General features: G+C 69.1%; 4 protein-coding genes across 4 annotated transcripts in view; 3 read left to right on the forward strand and 1 right to left on the reverse strand.

Moving 5' to 3' along the window:
* Positions 1–87: 87 nt before the first annotated feature.
* Positions 88–3,029, forward strand: EMIHUDRAFT_198851 (hypothetical protein; the record flags this gene model as incomplete). The annotated part of the gene is made up of 7 exons (XM_005757612.1): positions 88–96; positions 213–600; positions 671–867; positions 1,079–1,171; positions 1,303–1,410; positions 1,479–1,611; positions 3,004–3,029. The coding sequence occupies 7 exons, from the start codon at positions 88–90 to the stop codon at positions 3,027–3,029; spliced, it is 954 nt and encodes a 317-aa protein (XP_005757669.1).
* A 321-nt stretch (positions 3,030–3,350) lies between these two features.
* On the forward strand, positions 3,351–4,472 carry EMIHUDRAFT_97165 (hypothetical protein; the record flags this gene model as incomplete). The annotated part of the gene is made up of 1 exon (XM_005757613.1): positions 3,351–4,472. One exon carries the CDS (start codon positions 3,351–3,353, stop codon positions 4,470–4,472), a length of 1,122 nt encoding a protein of 373 aa, XP_005757670.1.
* Positions 4,473–5,576: 1,104 nt separating this feature from the next.
* On the forward strand, positions 5,577–9,241 carry EMIHUDRAFT_448587 (hypothetical protein). The gene is made up of 9 exons (XM_005757614.1): positions 5,577–6,443; positions 6,534–6,692; positions 6,762–7,161; positions 7,237–7,538; positions 7,616–7,666; positions 7,750–7,858; positions 7,929–7,978; positions 8,204–8,342; positions 8,416–9,241. Exons 1-9 carry the CDS (start codon positions 5,595–5,597, stop codon positions 8,958–8,960), a joined length of 2,604 nt encoding a protein of 867 aa, XP_005757671.1. The 5' UTR covers positions 5,577–5,594; the 3' UTR covers positions 8,961–9,241.
* A 150-nt stretch (positions 9,242–9,391) lies between these two features.
* EMIHUDRAFT_448588 (hypothetical protein) overlaps positions 9,392–12,766 on the reverse strand; it is a 4,414-nt gene continuing 1,039 nt past the window's right edge. Inside the window, exons 2-10 of the mRNA XM_005757615.1 lie at positions 12,009–12,191; positions 11,854–11,937; positions 11,527–11,769; positions 11,390–11,452; positions 11,042–11,120; positions 10,853–10,947; positions 10,219–10,767; positions 9,808–10,119; positions 9,392–9,738 (exon numbers count right to left, since the gene is read on the reverse strand). Of these exons, the coding sequence (XP_005757672.1) occupies positions 9,613–9,738; positions 9,808–10,119; positions 10,219–10,767; positions 10,853–10,947; positions 11,042–11,120; positions 11,390–11,452; positions 11,527–11,769; positions 11,854–11,937; positions 12,009–12,191 (1,734 nt within the window). The 3' untranslated portion in view covers positions 9,392–9,612. The remainder of the gene's footprint in view (positions 9,739–9,807; positions 10,120–10,218; positions 10,768–10,852; positions 10,948–11,041; positions 11,121–11,389; positions 11,453–11,526; positions 11,770–11,853; positions 11,938–12,008; positions 12,192–12,766) is intronic.

Here is a 12,766-nt window from a genome sequence, read left to right on the forward strand (position 1 = left end):
CAGCCGGCGCGCCCTCTCTGACGCTGACAAATGGAGGCGCTCGCCGAGTTCGGCGATTGAGCGCCTCCCGCTCTCCCGGCTGCGCGCATGGCCGCGGTGCGGCCTGAACGACAAGGACTCATCTTCGTTCGGGCAAGCAAGGCGCGGGCGTCGGTCGGTGCAACGTCGCCGCCGCCCCGCCGCCGCCGACGCCCTGGACACAGCCTTTCGAGTGGATCGGCGTCTTCGATACCAGCGGCGACACGACGCACACCTGCCTGGCGCAGAAGGTCAACGGCAAATACGCCGACCCGACGATGAAGCTCGTGATGATCGCGACCCACACGCCGATGGCGGCGACGATGGAATCGCTCGAGGGCGATGCTGCGGTCCTGATCGAAGGCAATAGGAATTGCACAGACGTCTCCCCGGACGCGGCGCTGACCCTGACGCCGACGACATCGGGAGTGTGCTACCATCTCATGTTCGATTCAGCCAGCGAGGACTCGACGTTCACGCTGAACACCGCGGGCGTCGCCGGCATCGTGTTTGCCGCTGAGCACTTGCCGAGCCTCGTTGTCGGGGCCTGCGCGGAGGCGTCGGACGACCTGCACCACAGCTGTTCGACTGTGTGGTGGAGTCGGCATCCAAGCAGCACTGGAGGCGGATCGGCGCGCGTAGCGCGAAGGAGGCGCGGACCGGTCCTGCTTCGCTACGACGCTCCGGCGGGCGTGGGGCGTGCACTTTGCGCGCGAGTTCGCGCGGCACCGCCTCCGACGCGTGGTGTTCGTGGGGGCCCCGCGGCGACAGCCGGGCAGGCCTCTCGCGACGGCCGATGGCAACTGGCCGGCGCTGTCGGCGGGCGAGTTTGCGGCGCACGCGCTGCGCGTAGGCGGCGCGTGGGCGGGTGGCCCGCCCGGCCGTCGGTGAGCACCGGACGCGAGGGTCTGTCGGCTCTAGAGCTCACACTAGAGGCCGTCATCGCATTCGCCTTCCTGGGACCCAGCGCTGACTTCTGACTGTCGTTGCTCTCTCCCTTCTCGACTGTCTGTGCTTGTGCGTCTTGGGTCCGGGGTTGTGTTTTTGTGCGAACCCTCAGACGACTTTTCATCTCAACGAGGGGCACGTCACCGACATGTGTGAGATCGGCGGGGACCTGCAGTCCCAGCGTGATGTCCACTACGAAGTCAAGGTGCCTAGCGCCCTCACAAAGACGAGGCAAGCTGGGCAGGGCTCGGCGGCACACGGCGGATGCTGTGCGTCACTGGGCCACAAGTTTGGTTTCGGCAATTCGGCAGCACCCTCGACCAAACCTTGCTCAAGGTTCTTGGGTGCAAAGAGCGCGGCCACAAGTCACAGGGCCCGCTCGTCCATGCGACCGGCAAAGGCTGGGTCAAAGATCACAAGGGACAGTACTACGACGCGCTCCATGTCAAGAACGGAATCGTCAAAATTTGTCTCGTCGAAAGCCAGGGCGGCATCGCGCCGCCTATACCAAGAGAATCATCTTCAACTTCGCCAAAGAGGTCGGCAGCCCGAGCGCTGTCGACCGCACCGACTACGGCACAGCCTCCGGCAGCGCCCGGGGCTTCGCCCAGCACCACTCGCAACAGCTCTCGCGCGCCGCCGTCTGTGGCGACGCGCAGAACATCAACAAAACGCAACAAAACCTCTCGCGAGCCGACAGCGACTTCTCCATGTCGCTCCTCAAGAACTGGCGCACCCTCGTCGCCCACAACCCCGACTTCGCCCTCGACGAGGCAGGTGCGTCCAAGTACCCCGCCATCGCCGCAGCTATCGCCACCTACGAGTCCGCCCTCTCGGACTGGAAGGAGGTGTGCGAGAAGCGCACCGCCCGCGACAAAAACAAGTACTACACCGTCCGCGGCGGCTACCTGACTGAGTTCTACCCCAAGAGCGTCCCGCTCCCCGAGCCCGAGTCCCTTCCAGCTACCGACGCGATTCTCAATGGCACTTGCAAATCCACGTACCCGCGGCCGCGGGCGCTCGCTGCCATCAAGAATCACAAGGACTGGTTCGCGCACCAGGAGCTCGTCAAGGCGCGGGATGTACACGTCAAGAACTACCCGTCCCTCGGAGACAGCGCCGTCAACAACCGCGAAGCCGCGCGCCTCATCTCCGCCTCAACGCCTTTCGCCGGCAAGGCCTTCGATGTCCGTGTCGACGGTACGTACGCCACCGCCCTCTCCTCCGACACCCTCCAGGACGAGCTCCAGCGGAAGCTCGGCCTTTGGCTCTCCGCGGCGCTTCCCACCCTTCGGGTCGCGCTCGAGCGGGGCATGTCAGTCGATTTCTTCGGCGACTACCTTTACAACAAGGCCCACCACCGGCGGCCCCACGACGGCGTCCTCGCCGCCTGGGCGGACGCGATGCGCGCCCCGGCCAACGCGCCGGTCGTGCACGGCGACAAGGAGAAACCAGAGCTCACCCGGCAGTACAATGAGGGGTACAAGACTGACCTCGCAGAACCCCATGCGGGGCCAGGAGGATGCGATGAAGTAAATGAGATCAAGCTCTGGACGCCCCTCCTCAAGACCTCCTCGACGGGCGTTGGCAACGCCTCGAGTGGCGGCACGCCCGCCTCCGTCGGCCACTCCTACGCCTTCGGCAACACCGAGGAGAAGGCCCGCCGCCTGAACATGGGCTGCAAGGCGCGCGGGCAGCCCAGCCAACCCTTCTCCCACAAGACCGGCCACGGCTACGTCAAGGCGCATCGCGGTTTCTACCACGACGCGATCTTTGTCAAGCGCAACAACTTCAACCTGCTGCTCCACGAGACGTTCGGCGGCGGCTTCTCGCCCACCGCCGTTCTCAAGCTGCGCCGCCTCGCGCGCAAAGTCGCGCGCGGCAGCGTTGACCGCACAGCCTACTCGCCCAAGTACTCGCTCTCTTTTATGTCCCACCATGCAGAGCGCATCTCTCTCTCTGTTGTGCGAGGCGTGAACCGCGCCATTCGCTCTCACCTGGCAACCCTGTCTGCACGTCTCGCGCGCGCGTGAACAGGGCTCCAGGCCCCAAATGACGTGTGAGTGTTAGAGTTGTTTGGTATTGCTAAAAATCTCTCTCTCAACAACGCTGCTCGCAACATGCGTGTCGCGCACTCATTCATGACCGGTCTCAATGCCCCACCCCCCTGCGCGCGGGCCTTCTAGGCCCGCGGGTAGTCTCCCCCCATCCCCAGGGCCTCCAGGGCTCGCACCTCAACCTCTCACAGACCAGCGCATAGCGCCATAGGAGGTATTTTCTTCTCATAACAAGGCTGTGAACAAGACGCCGCGCGCCTGCGCGCAACGTCGCTACCCCTCTCCCTTCCCCCTCCTCTTCCCTCCCTTGAAGAAGGCAGACAGCGCATGGCGAGCGACTCGCCGCCACCGCGCGCCGCATGCGCGCCGCGCGCCACGCTGCTTGCGGCCGCGGTGGGGTTGTTGTCGATCGCGGCCGCATCCTCGTTGAAATCGCTGCTCGATCAGGACGATCACACGCTGAGGCCGCAGCCGGGCACGAAAATCCCGAAAGCCGCGTTCATGGTCAATGTCAAGTGGCTCGAGCGCTGGGCGAGGGACGCGTGGCGCGAGAGCGGGCTCGAGCGCACGGACGCGGCGGCCGCCGCACTCGCTGCGACTTTTTCGCGCTCCAAGAAGCTCACTCCGGACGCCGATCTCGCGCGCTTCCTCGAGGCGTCGGCGGCGACGAGCGCGAGCCGGCGCGGACGCGTGCTCACGCGCCTCAAGTGGGCGGCGTTCTATGCGCTCCAGCTTCACCTCGGCTGGAGCCGCACGGACGCGAGTGGCTTCCTCCGCCTCCAGACCCTCTACGTCGCGTCCGAGGAGCAGTTCCGCGCGCTCCTCGAACACGCCGTGCTGCAGGCCGGCCTCGCCGACGCCGCCGCCGGCGCGCCGGCGCGCTCGCTCCTCGACATCGGCGCGGGCACGGGCACCGAGACAGCGAAGCTCGCGGCCGCACTCGGCGTCGCACCCAATGGCGTGACGGCGCTCGAGAGCTCGTGGGCGCTGCGGCGCGCGCTCCGCGCGCGTGGCTTCCGCGCGGCCGCCGCGCTCGACGAGCTGCGCGGTGCGCCGCCGTTTACGGCCGCGGCGCTGCTCAACGTGCTCGACCGGTGCGACGAGCCGTTGGCTGTCGTCGACGCGGCGGTCGCGGCGGTCGCGCCGGGCGGCGTGCTCGTGCTCGCAACCGTCCTCCCGTTCAGCGCCAAGGTGTTTGAGGGGCGCATCGGCGGGCGGAACGCGGCGCGCAAGCCGCGCGAGCCGCTCGAGTTCACGGGGGGCGCGTGGCCCGCGAAAGCGCCGGCGTTCGAGCAGGGCGCCGTCGCGTTTCTCGATGCGCTCGTGCATCGCCATCCGCAGCTCGAGCTCGCGAGTTGGACGCGCCTTCCCTACGTCTCGTCGGGCGGCGTCATCAAGACGCACACCTACCTCGACATGGCGCTGATGGCGTTTCGCGTCAAAATTTGACACCAGGCGGCATTTGAAATAATATATGGGAGCTGTGGGTCGGAGGGTCGAGCTGTCCCCCACATGAGGCGGTGTGCTGGACGGATCATGACATACGCGCGACAAGATGTATAGCCGCTACTTGGCCGTGTCGCACCATTGGGAGACTGCCGAGTCGCCAAACGCTGCGGGGCAGGTCCGGAGCTCGAAACACGTCGCCGCGGCCGGCCGTTTCGCAAGCCTGAGCGGGTCGCCAGACAGACACCCGCGAGACCGCCAGCAGCTAGGAAGGAGCTAGAGCGCCGTCGTAGCCGCAGTTCTCAAGAGACGAGCCTCTCTCAAAAAGCACACGGCACGACGAGCGCGGTGACTGCACACAGAAGAAGAAGCTCGCCAAAAAGAGAGACAAATCCCGAGGGAGCGGCCCTTGAAGACTTGAACAGGCGTGGTGTGTTTCAAGCTCTTGCAACCCAAGGTGATAGAGGGCAAAAAGATCGATTGCGCTGTTGCCGATCCGCACCTACCTAGGCTCTTGGGTGGCTGAGAGAGAATTCTTGATACGAAACCACGACGACACACACCAGTCGACTCGCATCGGTTGCCTCCATGAACGGCGGAGCTATTCTCGCGCCCACACCACACCTGGCTCCAACGTGGACACGCCCATAGCTGGGGACACTACTAGGTCACGCATGGCATCACAGAAGTTTTATCTCTGGGCCCCGAAAGGCATCTCTAGCAGTGTCGTTACACATGCCCCCTCCCCTCCTGGGCGCATGCGCCTCACGTCTCACCAGAGCATAAGCCCTTGGCGTGTGGCGAGACGAGTTTTTCGCCATCGCAGCGAGCAGCAAGCCGCCCGCCGCAAACAGCCGGAGGCATCGCCACGGCACTGGCTGCGCCGCGGTCCCGCACCCGTCGACGCAGCTCCCCCCGCGGAAGACCGCGCGTAGCGACGCCTTGACGATCGAGATGGGCGCGCCTGAAGCTCGCCCACCTACTGCCCCTGAGAGTTGGTTACGAGTGGGATCAGCTCCCCCCCTTGGGATCACAGCTTCCACGACCTCTCTCTCTCTCTCTCTCTCTTGGGTGGCGCGCCCCAGCTCTTCACAACCAACCTGGTTCAAACAAACAGGCCCGGCCATGACCGAAAGCGCGCTCTCTCTTGTCCTCTCCGCCCCCTCCTCGACGACCTGGGAGCTCGACGGCGCGGTGCCGTTCCAGCCCGACGTCAGCCCGCCTGGCCCGCGCTGCGGATCCCAGCCGGACGCGGCCGACGGCTTTTCGGCGAGGGTGTGGCAGGAGAGGCTGCCGCACGGGTACAGCGTAGCGCGCGCGGCGGCGGCGTCCGAGTACGACGGGGACGTGCTCGAGCTCTTCCGCGAGTGGGCGCGCCTGTGCGACGAGCACGCGCGCGCGCTCTCTCGGCTGCGCGAGCGGCTCGCGAGGCCCGGCGAGGCTGGCAACGCCGGCGGCGGGTGGGGCCTGAAGTCGGCCGCGCGGCCGCTGCGCCGCGACCTGCCCTACGCCTCGGCGAACGAGGCGTGGCACGCCGTCCACTCGGCGCTGGCGGCGCAGGCGGGCACGCACCGCGCGGCGGCCGACGAGATGAAGCGGCTGATCGTCGCACCGCTCAAGGAGGCGACGGCGGCGGCGGTGGCCGAGCGGGAGGGGCTGCTCCGCCCGCTGGACAGGCGGCTCGCGCAAGTCCGCCGCCACCGCGCCGCCGCCGCCGACGAGGCGACCGGCCTCTCGCGCGACCTCGAGAGCTTCCACCGAGCGCACGGCCAGCCCGGCGCGAGCGGCGGAGAGCTCGCCGCGGCGGCGAAGGAGGCGGCGGCGTCGTCGACGGCCGAGTCGCTGCGCAGCCGCGCGCGCGTGGCGCGGGATGCGGTGGATGCGGCCAACGGCGTCACCCGCCTCTTCGAGGCCGAGGTGCAGCCGCAGGCCCTCGCGCAGCTGCAGGAGCTCGAGGAGCGGCGCGTCGGCGCAGTGAGCCGCGCCCCTCCCGCGCCCCTCCTGCGCCCCGCCCTCCGCCTGCCCCTCCCCCCGTCCCCCGCTCACAGAGGCGGCCGCGAGCAGGTGCACTCCTCCCTCGCCGCCTTCTCCTCCCTCGCCGCCGCCAACCACCTCCTCACCCCCACCGAGACCGCCTCGGTCGCCGCCTCCGCCGCCGCGCTCTCTGTCCCGGCCGACATCTGCCACTTCGCCGCCGCCGCCGCCCCCTCGTGCTCCGCCGCGGCAGACACGCGGACGCCGCCGCCCGCGGCCAGGCCTCCCTCTCACCCACGTCCGACGCCGCGTCTCTAGGCGGACGTGCTCACGCTGCCCGCCGCCGCCGTCGCCCTCGCGCGAGCGGCGGACGCCAGCGACGCGGGCGGCGGCTTCTGGGGATGGCTGGCGCCTGTGACGCGAAGCCTCTTTGGCGGAGCGGCGCCGTCGCCGTCGGCTGCTGCGACCACTCCGCGCGCTCCCGCCGCCGCCGTTGCCGATTCCGCCACCGCCGCTCCCTCTAGCGACCCTGGACCGGCAGCATCGCCGGATGGGCCGGCTGCATCGCCGGCTGGGCCGGCTGCGCCACCGCCGCCCTCGCTCATCGTCGGCGACGAGGACGGCGCGGAGGAGGCTGGGTGGGGCGGCGGAGGGGGTGCGCAGGGCACGGCGGCAGCGGTGGCGGTCGAGCCCGCGCTAGGCACGCCCCGCGCTCTGGGCACTCTGCCCGATCTCGAGGGTGCGGGTCTCGAGGGCCGCCGGCCGGCTAAAGCTCTTGCCGCCGTGCGCGTAGGCATCTCGCCGAGCGTGCGCCTCTGCTCCCCGACCGGCCGCTCGCCCGCGCCACGCCGCTTCGGCGCCCCCCTCGGCCGCAGCAGCCTCGGCCGCAGCAGCCTCGGCCGCAGCCGCCCTCCTCTCGAGTCGGTCGCCGGCGGGGAGGGCGAAGGCGAGTCGGCTGCAGCTGCGGGAGGGAGTGGCGCGGGCTATGCCCAGGAGGTGCTCGAGGAGATCAAGCGCTTCGACGCGACCATCCTCGAGGACATCAACGAGCTGCTCAAGGCGTCGAGCGGCGGCGTCGGCATGACGGAGCAAGAGGCGACTTGCGCCACCGGGAGGAAGTGCGGGCAGCCGCGGCTGCAGCCCTGACAACCGCGAGCCTGTTGCGCGAACAGGTGAAGGACGCGCAGGAGGCGCTCGACGCGTCCGCCGAGGAGACACAGCAGGCGCGAGCACGCCCCGGAGGCCGAGCCGCGCCCGACGGGCTGGCAGCGCGACGGTCTCCCACCCCCCCGTCGAGCGCGCGCAGGTGCTCGAGGAGGCGGCGCGGCCAGACGGCGACTGGTTCTACGTCGACTGCGGCGAGCAGCCCGTCGGTCCGGTCGCCCCCGACGCGCTCGCCGCGGCGGCCGTCCAGGGCGCGCGCAGTCGGGCCGCGCGGCCTCGCCGCCCTCGTGTTGTGTGCTGACCCCTCTTGCTCGCGACTAGGCGCGCTGCACCAAGAGTCGTGGGTCTTCAAGGATGGGACTGAGGCGTGGGTACCGGCGTACGACGTCCCGTGGCTCCGCCCGTCGCTGCCCGACGCGCCCGGCGCCCCTCCCGCCGCGCCGCGGCAAGACGGACCCACGCCGCCGCCCCCTTCCTCGCCGCCAGCCGCGTCGCCGTCAGCCGCATCGCCGCCAGCCGAGCCGTCGCCAGCCGCGTCGCCAAAGGCCGCGTCGCCGCCGCCGCTGCCGTCGCCGCTGGAGCCCCACGCGGACGAGAATGCGCCGCTCAACTCGCCGGCGGCGGTGGAGCGTCCCTCGCTCCTCGAGCTCGCCGCCCTCGGGGAGGCAAGCGACGCCGTCTCCTCCCTCCCCTCCTCGATCACTTGCTCGGGCCGCCGCCGGAAGCGGCGGACGGGTGCCGCCCCCACAGAAGCCGCTCGCAAACCGTCGCCTCGCGCGGAGAGACCTGACGCCTGGGCGCACCATAGGCCTCCCCCGCTGCTCCGACGGGACTGCGCCCGCTGACGGCGTCGTCGACGAAGCGGCTGCCCCAGCAGCCTCGGCGGGAACACTCTCCCCGTCGCCGCCGCCGCGGCTCGCCCCACCTCCACTGGTGGCAGCCCCTCCGCCACCGCAGCCCGACTCGCGGCGGCAGTCGATCCGGCGGCAGTCGATCCGCCGCCGCTCAGCCCTCTTCCTCGACGGTCCCGCCGGCGGAAGCGGTGGCGCGGCGGCGGACGAGCCGTCGATCAAAGGCTCAAAGATGTCGTCGGCGCTCCAAGGCGCGATCCTCAGCTTCGACCGCGAGGCGAAGCTGCACAAGGTGCGACGCCAGTCGTCCATCGACGGCGCGACGCTTGGCAAAGCGCTGCGCAAGAAAGAGCTGAAGCGCTGGGCGACGGAACCAGCGATGGGCAACACCGGCACGGACCACATCGCGGGCATGCTGGCCAAGGCATTGCTGCAGCGACGCGCGCAGTCGCGGGTGTCGGTGTTCGACTGCGACGACGATGAGGCATTCGACGAGGAGTAGTGCCGGCGCCTGGAGCGCATCTCGCCTCGCCCGCTGCCTGCGTCTCGTTGCGGGGCGGCGCGCGCTATGTGCATGCACAGAAGGCATGCTGTGTGCTTGTGGGACGTCGTCCGGGGTTGCGCTGGCGGGTCCGTGCACCGTGGCCCGGCATGTGGCGGTTGCGGGGTTGCCGGTTGCCGGTGCGGGGCCGGTGGCGCCCGGTGTGCGTGTGACACTGTGAGACAGATGTGTTAGTAGCACCCAGCGACGACGGACAAACTCTGAACAAAACATATACTTGTACGCGCACTCGGGGCCCACCCCACTCCTCCGCGCACCCGCGCTGCAAAGTGCAATCCACAAATACGAAATACCCACAAACCACAAAGGTCAAAGCAATAAGCATGCTGCATGGTGCCGCACAAAGAAAGCGGAAAGCGCTCAAAGGTTGTACATTGTGTTTTGGGTGTACCACAGAGCTCCACAAAGGCCCGGCCGCTCAATGCACAACGGACGGCTTGCTGCCTGGTCGTGGAGCGTGGGACCTCTGCGCTCTGGGGGAGCCACACACTCTTGTATCTCTCGCACACGGGAACCGAGCTGTACATGGCATGGGAGATGGGTCGTCGACGCGGGTTAGACAAACGTACTGCGCCAACAGCAGTTGGCGCGCTCACACGCGGCTCACGTCCCGACTTACGCTGATGTCGGGGGGCGCCGCCCGAGAAGCGGCTGGCGACGGCGAGCTGGTCGGCGACCCGACCGGGGAGTCGCTCACGTACACGTCGCAGCGCGGCCCCTGCACCACCTCGAGCTCGAGCGGCGGCGGCGGCGGCGGCGGCGAGGCGTCGCTTATGGATGCGTCGACCGTGCTCGCACGCAGCCAGCTCCGCGCGCGCGCCACCGCCCACCGCCGGTAGATGTAGCGCAGCACCCACCCGCCGACAAAGAGCCCGATCACCACCCAGCCCATCGGCCGGACGAGGCCGAACACAGTGCCGCCCGGGAGGTCCGAGATGCGCTGCGAGACGGAGAAGGGCTCAAAGCAGGTGGCCACCACCGAGAGGTAGCACGCACCGGCGAGCATCAGCGCCGAGGTGATAATCGTCACCTTTGGCCACAGCGGCACGCCGGCGGAGGACCAGTTGGTGCCGTCGCGCTGCGCCTTTGAGAAGGCAGCCTGCGGACAGGGGGGGGTGTCGTGGAGGCGTCTTCGCGCGGCGGGCGAGGGGAGAGGGGGGGGGGGGGGCGTCCCCTGCCGCTCGTCGTGGGCGAGGACCTCTTCGTCGGGAGGCTCGGCGGCGAGCTCGGCGGCGTACTGCGTCGAGGTGCGCTCGATGAAGTACATTGCGAGCAGGGTGGAGGCCGTCTGCGCGAGGAAGGAGAGGAAGGTGACGATGACGGTGATCGAGTCGTACAGGTCGCCCTTCGTCTTGAGCAGCTGCATCCCGCCCGCGGCGGTGGAGGCGGCGATGAGGGGGAGGATGGGGGTGGTGCCCAGCAGCATCTGCAGCAGGTTGAGCTTGAGGATGCCGGTGGTGACCGAGGTCGGCCAGTCGGGCCCGCCGACGAGGATGGCGCACTTTGCCGTGTTGATGCCGGGCCGGCGCAGGATGCGGCGCGTCGCGCGCATCTCGAGCGAGTTGATGCGGATGAAGGAGCGGACGGCGACGTAGTTGCCGAACTGGCGGCCGATGAGCTCCTGCTCGAGCGCGACCGCGGTGAGCTTGAGTGCGAAGCCGACGAGCGTGGCGTAGACGAGGCCGACCCAGAACTCCTTCGGCACCTCGTCCCCCGGCTCCATGTCGTCCGACCAGTCTGGGTTCGCCTGCCGGCACCGTCATCCCCGGGTGAGGTGGAGCCGAGAGGGGGAGCCGAGAGGGGGCGGAGAGAGAGAGTTGGCCGAGGCCCGCCTGCGACATCGTCGATGCCGGGATGACAGCGCCGCACGCGATGTAGACGGGCACGCCGGGAATGATCGGGATCATGAACATGAGGAGCCCGACGCCTGGCACGGGGCCGCTCGTTGGGGGGTGGGGCGAATGCCAAGGGAGAGGTGCGCGCGGCGGCGAGCGGGAGGGGGGTGGGAGAGGTCAGCGCGCCAGCAAAGATGGCGCAGACGACGCCGGTGTGGAAGTCGCTGAGCGCCTCGTTGAGGAAGGCGAAGAAGACGACGACGAGCTGAGGACGGCAGCGTGGCGTGAGACGGCAGGCGGCGTGAGGGGGCGCTCTTCGACCTCTGGGGGAGCCGACGGCCCGCATCCCGCTTCTCACGCTGAGGCCGACGCTGAGGCCGAAGCTATCTCGGGCAATCTCGGTCACCCTCGGTCACTCTCGGTCACCCTCGGTCACTCTCGGTCACCCTCGGTCACTCTCGGTCACCCTCGGTCACTCTCGGTCACCCTCGGTCACTCTCGGTCACCCTCGGTCACTCTCGGTCACTCTCGGGCCTGCATCACGATGACTTGGAGGATGAGGTACAGGAGGGACCAGAATGTCGTCTTTGAGATCACCTGCTCATGGCGGCGGCCGCTGTGAGGGCGCGCTGCCCACGCCCTCGACCGCACTGCCCTGCTGTCGAGCGGACCGACGCCCAGTGCCACGTGCGCAGCCGCGCCCAGAGCTGCGCGCCGTGCGCCGTCAGGAGGCCCGGAGCGTCGGGCGGCAGCGTGAAGGGGAGAGCCTTTCGCGCGGCTTGGTTGGCGGCGGAGAGGGCGAGGAAGGTTGGGATGGCGAGCCAGCCCAAGCCCCAGAGCGCGAAGGCCTTGACGTAGTCCCAGAAGCCCTCGGAGTACGAGGCGAGCTTGCGGTAGATGGGCAGGCTCTGCGCCTGCACCAGCCAGAGGCACGCGGCGGGTGGCGCGCGGCGGCGGTGGAGGGGAGTGGGGGCGGCGCAAGCGGCGGAGGCGCGCGCCGTCTTGCCGACCCTGCCCCAGCCGACCGTGTTGCCCACCACAGCCGTCGTCACGACGATGAAGAGCAGCATCGCAAACTCGACCTAACGCATGGACGAGCCCCCCTTCCTTGACTACTCGCCCGCCGTCAGTCGTGCTGCGCCGCAAATTCGACCGTCCGCGCGACGCCGAGGCCTGCGCCCGCGACCGAGGCGGCGCACCAGGTCACCGCCATGAAGAAGATGATGGAGGAGAGGAAGAGGCGGATGGCCCACTGCGCGCGCGTCTTGCTGCTGCCGCGGTCGCGCGCCTCCATCGTCTTCGCAAGGTAGTAGAAGAGGAGCGCAAAGAGGAGCGCCTGGGAAGACCAGGCGGAGGCGGGGCGCGGCGGCTCAGCGCGGCGCTAGTGCCGCGGAGGCGGCGAGGCGGAAGGAGGGGCGGTCCCGCATCTCGGCTATCTCGTCCGCATCTCGGCTATCTCGTCCGCATCTCGGCTATCTCGTCCGCATCTCGGCTATCTCGTCCGCATCTCGGCTATCTCGTCCGCATCTCGGCTATCTCGTCCGCATCTCGGCTACGCCCTCACCGCGCAAGGGACCCACATTGGGAAGGACCACCAGAGGAAGGCGCCTGGCGGGCGAGGGGCGAGGGGGGGAGGGGGAGGCCGGTTGGAAGGGCTGGAGGTGGGGGGAAGGGGGAGGGGGGGGGGGGGGCCCGGTGTGGGAGCTGAAAACTGCCTCGTCTTCCTCGAGCTCGGAGGTGTCGGCAGTGTATATTTTCCCCACCCAATGCGGGAGGCGCCCGAAACTGGGCGCCCCTTGCCGGCAAAAGAGGGGCGCGGGCCCCCCCATCCCCTTTTGGGGGGGCCCACCCCAAAATTTGCCTTTGGCCGGGCTTGGGGCTTTGGGGGGGAAGCCGGGGCCCAAAGGAAAA

This window comes from Emiliania huxleyi (assembly GCF_000372725.1).
Source record: "Emiliania huxleyi CCMP1516 unplaced genomic scaffold EMIHUscaffold_9, whole genome shotgun sequence".
Taxonomy (NCBI): Eukaryota; Haptophyta; order Isochrysidales; family Noelaerhabdaceae; genus Emiliania; species Emiliania huxleyi.